Below are 11,279 nucleotides of genomic sequence, written 5' to 3'. Positions count from 1 at the left end.
AGAAAGAAAGAAGAAAAGAGATAAGAAGAATAAGAAAAAGGAAAGAAAGAAGAATAGAAAAGACTAAGAATAGAAAGAGAATAAGAAAGGAAAGGAAAAGAATAAAGAAAAAAAGAAGAAGAAAAGAAAGAAAGAAAGAAAGAAAAGTGTCACTGCTGTTTCTTGCGTAGACTCAGACAGTCTCCGTATAGACTATATACCTGAGTTCTTACATCCTATAAAAATTTATTGCTTTTACATTAAAGTTTATGCACAAGTAATGTAAGTCCTTGTAGTAAATTAATAAAGAAAAACGTTGTGACAAGTCCTGCTGCATTAGCTTAAACTTACGCACGAAACAACATTTAATATAATAACGCGCATCAGTGCAATGCTTGCAGTCTAAACGATGATAGCTGCTGTTAAAATTTGCTCCACACTTTTTCAGGGACCTGATAAAGAAGCTCTTGGTGAACGACCGGACGAGAAGACTTGGAAGCATGAGGGTAATTTTCTCCGCCTTTGTGTTTCTGCGCGCGTGCAGCGTAGCACTGTTGAAGAGCTGTAGGCCAGCGCACTTCGTATTCCAGTGAAAGGTTCCGACACGTAATTAGCAGAACCTCCATTCCCTTTCATTAATAAACGTTCGTTAGATCAGGAAGAGCTTAGCTCGCTAATTACGTTTCTTATTTGTTCCCTCTGTAAGTGCAAAATGAGCCTCTCATTAGCGAGCCTGTATGTAACCGTGCTGAGACGGCTTCCTCTCCTCTAAGATATGAATGTTTGCGCAATCTTGATTTCTCAAGATCCGATGGCAAACAAGAAAATAACTCGAATGCTTACGTTGCCTTGTTCATAATTCAGCCTTCGCAGAGATCCGCCGTGGTAGCTTCTATAGTGGCTACGGTGCAGCGCTGCTAAGCTGGAAGACGCGGGTTCGATTCCCGGCCATTACGAGGCAAGAACTTTATTTTGGCCCAGAGAAATTAGGGCCAGAGAGCAAAAGCCCCCAGGCTGAGTAGGTGGCTCCGCCCACGTAGACACCGGCAGGCCAAAGGCTTTTCCGATGTGGCGGCGGCCGTACTTATATGGGGACGAAATGCAAACACCACCCTTGTACCTAGACTTAAATGCTCGTTAAAGAACCTCAAGTGGCCAAAATTAATCCCGAGCCTCCTCTACGGCTTGTCTTTCAAAAACCATGTCTTGGTTTTCGACAGGTTAAAACGCAAAATTTTCAACCTGTGTAGCTGCGCAACTTCAGCACATAGTGGCACAAGAGTTGGCAGGTTGCAAATTGTAGTTACTCGAGCAAAAAGCGTTTGTTAGTGCTATAGTGCTATACAAGCGCAATTCCTTCTCAGACTTATCTTATTGCACGAAGACATCTTTTTTTATACGCTTAGATGAAATAATGGCTGTATATACCCGAACACATTTCAGAACGGTGCCGAAGACGTCAAGCGGCACAGATGGTTCAGAGGAACGAACTGGGACGACGTCCTCGAGAAGAAACTCAAGGTGAGCATTGAGCACGACAGTGAGTGACGCATTGAACACGACAGTGAGTGTCTTGCGTTTCTACGTGTTGAAGCGTCAGAGACGTTTCGGAAGGAACAATTTACAATATTTTTCTTGTCAGTTAAAAGAAAAGAAAGGCGTTTATTTCAGTTTCGCATGAACTACGAGTCAACGCAGCAAAATTCAGGGATACTTCATGTTTCTTTTCTCGGTCCAAGTGCAAAGTACAATTCTCTGATAGAAACCTTCAAATGAGCCGATGCCGTGCTTTATATAAAGAAAAGAAAAAAAGAAGCGCTAGAAGGTTTGGCGTTTGATGTAGAGCTCAGTTAGATGACGCCTCAGTAAACCAGAGAAGTTTTAAACGAAACCACGTAGCCCCGCCACGGCGGTCTAGTGGTTATGGCGCTCGACTGCTGACCCAAAGGTCGCGGGATCGTATCCCGGCCGCGGCGGCTGCATTTTCGATGGAGGCGAAAATGTTTGAGGCCCGTGTACTTAGATTTAGGTGCACGTTAAAAAACCCCAGGTTGTCTAAATTTCAGGAGCCTTCCACTACGGCGTCTCTCATAATCATATCGTGGTTTTTGGACGTTGAACCCCATATATTATTATTATTACGAAACCACGTAAGTTTTCCGCGAATCACTTTTCCACCAGCTTGCGATTAATTATGAAGCTGCTGGGCTTATAGTGGATGCGCATGCGCGTATCCTCGTCTTATAGATCAGATTGCTACCAAACCACGTCTGGTCTGCTTCGTGGCACAAAATTTGCAGTGTAAATGCCACAATTTAAACTCCAAAATATAATTGCAGGGAGCATTTCGAATCGTCATCAAGGGCAGACGAAACCATTCGCGTAAGAAAAATGTTTTAATAGGTTTACCGCCATTGTTGCTTAAGTGTGTGAGCAATGTGGCCGTTTCCATGCAATGTCTTCAAACTACCAAGTTTAAACCCTGTTCTCTTAAAAATTCCCAGAAGTATACAATCTTGATAGATCTGCGTGTGAACAGAGTTGGGTTGCGTTTTACCATGGTTGGAGCTGTAGGCCATAGTGCGAAGAGAACGGTCCCCTTCACATTCTGAAACTTTGAAATGGCCTTACAGCTCTCGGAACGAATACAGTGTAGCGTCAGCTCTGCTTAAACGTAGACATTTAATAAAAGGGCTAGACGAGCGTATATCGGCGCGTTTAACTTTCTTGGACTAACTCTGGTCTCTTCTTGTCTCTCCTCCACTCCCAAACGTTTCTTCCTTTCTCTCTATCTTCCTCACTGCACGGGACGTGGTCTAACACCCAACTTCTGCCAACCAACTGCACGTGGCCGTGGGGTTTCTCCTCTCAAAATGCCTGCTGCCCGACTTCCTGCACCGATCGCGCACGGCCCTCCATCGCCCCAACGCAGCCGCCCATAGTGCCCAAGGTGTCGCACGACGGAGACACCGGCAACTTCGACGACTACCCAGAACGGGACGCACTCATGAAGCGGCCCACTTCGTCCTGCTCGTCGGTCAGCGAAAAGGACGCGGACACGTTCGACGACTTCTGAAGAACGGGCACCAACTCGCAACCCGGCCCATGTTGCGGAATGCTGGGGCGAGCCTTGTTCACAGCTCCTTCTGGTCGCCGCTGCGGCAGGAAAACCTTGACTCAGAGGAACACCTAGAGCGGCTTAGAAGATTCAACGGGGGGTGTAGAAGATCACGTCACGTGGTCATTCGCCAACAGAACAGGCGGCCGCCCTCCAGTACACCAACGTCCAACGTCGTTAGCGACGTCGCAGTGGTTGAACACGAACTTGTGGCCGTGCTCCGAGACGCCGGTGTCTACCTGTCCGTCGCGGCTACGCTGTGGTTTGCGTGGCTGCAGTGTACAAGCCTTCGCTGCTCTCGCTAGCCGAAAGTGGCCGTAGTGAAGAACGTTTGCCGCGCTCGCATTGATGTGTAGTGTTGTGTTCTTTGTTGTTTTCTGTCTCTTCTTTTCACATAAGCTCTCTTGTCTTCTAAGACGAAGGACGGCACCGCGTTGTTATCATGCTATACCACCGGCACAGTGTCGAAAAAAATCTCTTGCGCCGAATTCGAGTTATCACCCGTTTACAGATAAGTGCTTTACGTAGCTACATGAGCAGCCGCCTTGCTTTGGTCACACTGAGGTTTGCACTAACATTGGGGACTACCTAGTTGAAGCTGTACGGGCAATGCTCCCGCTTGACCAGTGAATGACCGCTGTAAGGTCTGATGCAGGGCTTGTCAACAGTTGTAGCGGTTAAGTTTGATAGCTAAAGGTTACCTCCTTTAATGACCACAGTACTGCGGTGTGACGTCGAAAATAACTTCGAGGAGTGTGCTGTGTGTCAAAAATGAATGTGCTTCTGACATGCTCATGTTAGTCTAGTCACTATAGGTTTGATTTTTTGTGCTCTAGTCTGTAGCGTTGTTACATGTTTTTCGGAGCCGGGTTATAATCCTGAATGTGTAAATGGGCGGCTCTGTTGTAGACTGACTTTTGTGTAGTCGTTGTGCGAACGCTTTGCGAGTTATGTAATCATCGGGCTTTATCGTGCATAGAGATGAGCGCGTCATTAACTTCGGTTCCCAAGCGAAGTTCTGGTCAGTTTATAATACAGCCTAAGTATCTAACTACGTTAGACAACTGCGAACACCACCTGCTCGAGGGGTAGGCAGTTTCGGCAACATTAATTTCGTGTAGCCAGCGCAGAAACCTTAAGTGGGCTGAGAAGGATTAGGTTGTGGTACACGCTGCGAAAATTTTTACTAGTGTATAGAAAGACGTGTCCCTTACCTACTAAGCAGTCATAAGAGACATCGCAAGGGACCACGACAGGCTGTCAGGCGCAAAAAAAAAAAAAAAAAAAGAAGATGGACAAATGCTATGAAATATATTTTTTTTTAAATTTCCAAACACTATACGTACCGCTCACTATATAGTGCCAATTGTTTTAGCACGAGCGGAACTCATGAGGCATTCTTACAAGGCATTAATACGGATGTTAAATCTCTGACATAGTTAAGGATTTATTTGAGTTGAACAAGACGCAAAATGTTAGTTCTTTTTTTCTACTCTTTTACAAGTCGCATGCAGAATGTCAAGAAAATCAAAACATAAAAAAGAGAAAGCGGTGCAAATCTGGGAAATTTCGAAACCGTCAGGTCTGCGCTTGCGTGGTGCATGTTATGTGGTCGGGTTTACGAAAGTATCCATGCGGCGACGGTTACCGATCAAACTTTAGTTCGACAGCAATTTGCCAAGTGAACTGAAAATTTCCACGAGCTTTCCGTGAGCATTTATACGGATGTAGGCGTAGCTAATCAGTGTTTACAGCGCACTGTAGCGTGCCACTGATAGAAACAGGGTGATATAAGGTATACCGACTGCTATTTTTATACACATCGGAGCGAGACACGCCACAACGAGACGTAAATGAACACGGCACAACTAACAACAGGCACACGCGGCACGGCCCGACTGAATTACCTTTTCATCTCATGTGTGACGTGACAACTGAAAGAAACAATCACTCACTCGGGAGTTGTGACTATGACGAGCACATTAACGGAACACGTATAAGGTCGAGTCCGGAGACGCCAACCTCAAGAGGACATCACCCGCTCTTGGCAATGAACGAGTGTGTATGCGGTACAGATGACAAAACATTGAACTATGAGGGCAGAATTGAAGCTATTATATTTTTGCCTATTTTCTCAAGATTTTTGGCCGTGGAACAACATTAGCAGCTGACTGCGAAAAAGCTGATGAGTTGGTTGTTTTTTACTCCCAAGAATAAGAACGAAGAAACAGAATATCGGTGACTACTAGAGCAGAATTGATAGATTAATTGATCGATTAATTAATTGTCGGATTGGTTGATTTGGTAACACAATACGTTGACGAGTTTCGTCGCAGACACCTTTTTGTAGCGTGAACAATATACATAAAAAGTCATGACGACAATTTCAACATTGACATCTATCGATCAATCAATTTCAAGTTTATCAAAAATCATTAAAACACCTGTTCCGATGGGGACAAAAATTAACCTTTGGGAACAGCAAGGAAGTTGAGATGACGCTAAAATATTTCAAACAAGTGTAAAGTTGATCTCAATGCTCTGGCATATCACCTCCACCCATTATCATGATGGAGCGCTCTGGCTCCTTTTAAGTTGTGAATTATTCCTTAACGAGGTGAGGAATATAGTATTTGCCCCTAAATTTCGTTCGGTTTCAGCAGGGCACAGTTGGCGAAAGAAGTAGTTGCGCCATTTTCCTCCTCTCATCATCACCGAAGTGGCGCTTCCCTGCCTATCGCGAGAAGAACCAATTACATGAACACAGGCATTCGATAGTGTATTGGCGAAGCTTAGGCTGACCAGCTTTGACGTGTATACTGGAACAAGGGAAGACATACCAAGGAATATAAGCTCTGATAGCGACACCTTTCGACGCCGTGATCAAGCACTACAGGCTGGAAGAGTTGTATTAGTACTGTTCTATCCGAAGAGATAGAAGGAATGGTGAAAAGAAAGATAGAGAGAGATAAACCATACCCTCAAGTTTCCGGTTTGCTATTCTACAATGAAGTTTAAGGAGAGAAAAGAAAGAAAAGGGGGGGGGGGGTCGATGAGGGATGGTGACATATGCAGTAGCAGTCAGAAACCATGGTGCTACCCGTCAGGCTTACAATCGATTGATTAGTTGGTCAAGCTTAATAGTCCTGAGAGACGCGACTATCGCGCAGTGGGCTCCTCCCACGTGACTGCGAAAATATACCGGATGTATTGGGATCGACTGTCTATCAGGCGACGCCTTAACGCCAGGAGATATGTGGACCAAAGTCGGCGATTGCGTGAGCATTGTTAGTGCTTTGGTGATGAACGGCATAACTGCAAGGTGTCGCCGATAGCGTTGATGCTCGCGTCTCCGACTCCCGGTGTTCTAAATACGTCTTAAGCTGGCACGTTTACGCCGTGCCAAAACACTTAGTCATGTTACGTTATCGTGAGGGGTGGCTAGGTGAGAACATCATGGATGAGATTATTAGGTCTTTACTGCAAGTCCTTGATGCGAAGCTTTCGATGTTTTATATAATAGGCCTAGTTTTTTAGCGTTTTCGGCTTACAGTCGATGCGAAGGCGGCAGTCGCCATGCGCATGTTTCCGCCCTGCTCCTATGGCGTCGTTTTCACCGGCACGCTGATGAACAGCTTTGCTAAGCGTTGATTGTTGTGTTTCTAAGAAACTTCTAAGAGGCGCACGATGACATCAAACGTTTGCAGGGTAGACATGGTCCTTCTGCCTTTTTCTTCCTCCTCTTCCTCCTTGTAGGGTAGACGGCGCATGAACATAAAGCAGTGCAGTTAGCCATCTTCAGGGCTAAAGAAAAAAAAAAGCCCTGGTTCAAGGCATCTCTTATATATATACTGTGATTAAGAAAAAAATACGTTATGTGAGTGAATTCTGAAACAGGGGCCGTACCAACAAAGTTTTTCCTTCGTAAGTGTCATTCGCTATTGGCGGTTTACCTTCGTTAATAATGTGCCCAGCGACAGTCTTGAAAAAAAAATTTTCTCGTACGAATAATTTTACCATGCGTGAGAGCTTTCTCTGCGTACAGACCCTGAAATCCGCGAGACCTTCTGTCGACAGAACAAAAATGAGTGCTATAAATTTCACTTTTAATGTGCCTTTGGTATCTGCTTATCATCCTGGCGACAATCTGTTTTCAAAGTGACGAAATACAAGCTGCCGTCCTATAACAATGAAATAATGATACAAAAAAAAAACCTGACATCTTGAGCACTGTTAAAAGCTGTAGAAACATGTATGCGAAGGAGACTTTCCACTGCAATTAAATATGTACAACGGGAACGTCTTAGTGCATAAGCAAGCGTAAAAGAAGGGGCTGGAATGCAGATTTCGACAAATCGCGAAATGTCCTCCCAAAGTGTGTGTATATCGAAGCCAACTCGTTCGCGACGTCTTTCGATGTAATAATGTAAGCGTGGAAAAAGAGAAAGCATCCGATATTATTTTAGGTCACGACTAGATTGTCAAAGGTGAGCGTCGTGCCAAGTAACTGTATTCCGGACAGCAGTGCCCAAGAAAAGTCGTCGTCGAAGTCAAGCGCAGATTGAAGGAACGCTTTCTGCGATGCCTACTTTGTGTACAGAGCTTTCTTTGCTCCCTGTATAGTGACGGGAGGAGCAGAAGAGTCGGCAACGCACCTAACTGTTGTGTACTGTATCGTTATATTTTTTTTTAGAGATACACTTCGCGCCAGTCACTTATTTGGTGTAAGCATGTAACGTATACACATATAGCCGTGAGCTTCTATTTGTTTCGACGCCATTTTTACGTGGAAAGTAGTCGTTTGTTCTGTTACTTTTCGAAGGATACGAGATTCTGTGAAAATAAAAGCCCCGCCGCCTGCTTTGCGGCAGGAAAAAAAAAAAAGGAGATGTGTTCAATGTGTGAAGAAGTAGACGCGTCTCCGGTCAGCAGCATCACCAACGCTCGGCGTGCTGGGCTTGCTCGGCTCGCCCGTCTCGTGCTGCTCGTCGCTGGCATCTTTCTGCAGTTCTGACTCGCTGTGTTTCTTCGTAGAGTCACCACAGGAACGCACCGCCAATAAACCTCTTCTCGATTGGGTGTGGAAGTGTGGCGGTCTGGAAATGCGTCTTCTTCATACAAGCCTCTCTGGTCTAGACAGTTGTGATGTTTATGTGGATGCCTTGCCGCAGAATATTCCTTTTCAGGAAGTCGACCGCAGCCTGCGTACTGGCAACGCCAAATAAAGGAATCTAAACGACAACTTCTTTCCAAACGGGGGATGTCACCTGGTCGGGCCAAAATAGGAAAACTTGAAAGCACCGCGTAACCGTATAACCAACATGCATGAGTCAGTTTTTCTTTTTCTTTGTTTTCTTGAAGCATGCGACTAAATTTGCTCGTAACGGGTTGCCCGAACCAACGTTGTGAAGTTGCCCTCACTCTATTCTACGATCTTTTATTTTTCTAGCCGGGAACTTTGCATGCTATACACTTCGTACAACAAACTGGTGCTTGGTTCCAGATCATGATCGTGAAACGACAGGTCCTCTGAATATGTGCAGAGCTGATCAAGTAACCTAGAGTTGTGGTTACGCTAAAGTACAACGAAACGTACAGACGTACAACGGCCGTTGACCAGCGGAGAAAGCTGCCGGCTTCCAAGTGGCTCAAGTCTTCATACGAAGTATACGTGTTCTTTTTTTATTATTACTGCGCCTTTTCGACAACAGATGACGGAGTTGCGGCACTGGCGGAGAACGGGTAAGAATTAAATTACGATATAAACGAAGCAAATAATCGATGCTCTGAGTACGTTTGAGGCATGAAAGCGCTGCAGTGCGGCTGAAAGTTCACTGAAATTTAATGGCGTCCCAGTAACGTTGCGGGGCTGCGATTTGGGCAGCGAAGTCCTAAAATTAAAAGTCAGTATGGAAACTGCTTTCAGCGGAAGAAAAGGCATTAAGTTCCTAAATGATATTTTTTCTTTCGGCGGAGCTGCCACACGTCTAAATGTAATGGCATTTGTCCAGATGGTGTCGCAAACAGTGGCATTGAAATGAACAATTTTGGGGTAATGATAAAATATAAACCCGCATTTTAAAGGGACACTAAAGTGAAACAATGAATCGCTTTAAATTGATAAGCTATCTTTTAGAATTCTAATGTCGTTCATTTGACCATCATAGCTTATTGATAGAGGAGAAAATCAAAGTCAAAATACCATTTTTAAATTTCGAACCGAAATCTCCGCGTGTGACGTCACGGATTTCAAAGTGTATTTGCCGTATTTTGGCGACGTTGGCTTAACAAAATTTTCTGTAACTTGGTGCGTTAAGTCTATGGCCCCCTCAGAGGTCAATCTACTTCCTTTTTACCCGATTATGAACTACGTAGACCTTAGTAGACGCCGTCAAAATCTATGACGTCACGGAATGTGGTGCGGGAATTTCAAGGTGACGTCGCCATCCGCATTTTCTTTTTGCGCGTTTTCTCGCCTACCAAGCGTCCTCTCGCGGCAAGCGCGGTGATTTTGGAAATGTGAAAGAGTAATTTACTAATAGAATGAAAACCGTTTTTCTCTTTAGTGTCCCTTAAACAACTAACCTGCATTCAGGGTTAGTGAAATGTAGACGTAAGGATATTATGGTGCCATTAGTTTGAGTTTGTTCCTTTTTTTTTTTTACAATGTCGCAACTGACCACAGCAACTTCGGTCATTGCAAGTTGAATCCGAAGCCCGGTATCCCACACGGCGGCTGTCATGTCGAAGCTCTTGCAATTCTGAAGTGAATTTCTGTGCAACTGGGAAATAACCTGCGATTTGTTAAAAGTGATGTATAAAATATTTTTGACGTCGTAGATGCCATTTCAGATGTTTTACGTGTACTGAAGTGAGCAAACTTTGGTGTCGAGAGTATGCATTTCTCAGTCGAATGGGTTCTAGCGAAGGTTAGACAGTCGACGAATGGCATTAAGACAATTTGATTTGCCTATATAGACACGCGTTTGTGTCGCTGGTTCTAGGTCGGAAACTTGAACATCCTGCTAAATTTTGTCAGGCATTCTGACATTGCTGTGCAGCCAAACTAAATGTTTTAACGTGACAGTTTGGGCGAGTTGGTAGTTCATCGTGAAGGAAATTTCAACAGCGCGGGAATAAACACGAATGCACGAAAAGAGAGCTGACACGGACAAGCGCTGACTTTCAACTGATTTTTTTATTCAGAAAAAGACACATATATGCAGGAGAAAATTGCGCATCTTGCGATGACGAAATAAATAAAAATAAAGTCCAGACAACTTTATCTTGCGAGAGCATGCGCATTGCGAAAGATAATCGACTTCTTTTTTTGTGCAAGTCAGTGGAAGGCATGCTAATGCATTCCTCCCCCAAACGTGCAATGTGGGCCGCCTCTACAATTTCTCTAGTGAGCACAATTTCCTTCACGATAAATGTTTTAGGTAGTAACTGACGAGCCTTTAGCTTTCAATGTGCGTAGTGTTTACATGAGCCGAGGAAACGTACTTACGGTTCGAGCGAAACACAGCGAGCACGACTGTGTTTCACAGGTGAAAGGCAGCTGCCGGAGCTGACATTTTTTTCTTGGATTGTAACTGATTATAGTGAAACTGTTTCCAAGAAGCATGTGCTTGTCCACATCGGTTCCTTTACAGCCCCCCATCGTGCCGCGGGTGGCCCACGATGGAGACACCCGCTACTTCGACCGCTGCCCGGAAAGCAAAGTGGTGCCGAGCGAGCACGGACTAACGCCGAAAGAGCTGGCCCTCTTCGATGACTTCTGACTCGCACCTCTATATATTATAGTGTACCAAACGTCGCGCACGCACCACAAACACACGCAGAGACCATTCGCATACAAATGAAATGTAGTACTTCGGTGAGCAATTCCCAACTTGAACTTTTCAGCTCGGAAGCTGGAGTAAGTCTGGTCTTTCTGACCTTTGCGTATCCAAAGACAGTAGCTGACTTCCGCCAGACCGTAGTTTTGCTTTTCTTTACGCGCTTGTCAGCTAGCAGGCAGGCACGTGAGCCTGCAGTGATCCTCTAAATATTATCTTTTCGCTGCCAATAATTTCATTAGGAAGCTATTAAAATGAATATAAAAGGTGAAGTGTGTAATATAAAACGAATATAAGGACGTTAGGTGCGAATATTATAAAACTTGTACCCGCATCTTGTT

The 11,279-nt window shown here is 44.7% G+C and overlaps 1 protein-coding gene across 1 annotated transcript; it reads left to right on the top strand.

Moving 5' to 3' along the window:
* Positions 1-427: 427 nt before the first annotated feature.
* On the top strand, positions 428-7,965 carry LOC119387144 (cAMP-dependent protein kinase catalytic subunit 3; the record flags this gene model as incomplete). Its single annotated transcript, XM_037654453.2, is given in 3 exon segments — positions 428-485; positions 1,423-1,500; positions 2,912-7,965. Coding segments are annotated over 3 exon segments (280 nt in total), but the record flags the coding sequence as incomplete, so codon positions are not given.
* Positions 7,966-11,279: the final 3,314 nt, after the last annotated feature.

The sequence above is a fragment of the Rhipicephalus sanguineus genome, chromosome 3, assembly GCF_013339695.2.
Source record: "Rhipicephalus sanguineus isolate Rsan-2018 chromosome 3, BIME_Rsan_1.4, whole genome shotgun sequence".
In the NCBI taxonomy this organism is placed as follows: Eukaryota; Metazoa; Arthropoda; class Arachnida; order Ixodida; family Ixodidae; genus Rhipicephalus; species Rhipicephalus sanguineus.
This window is presented reverse-complemented; position numbering and strand designations above follow the sequence as displayed.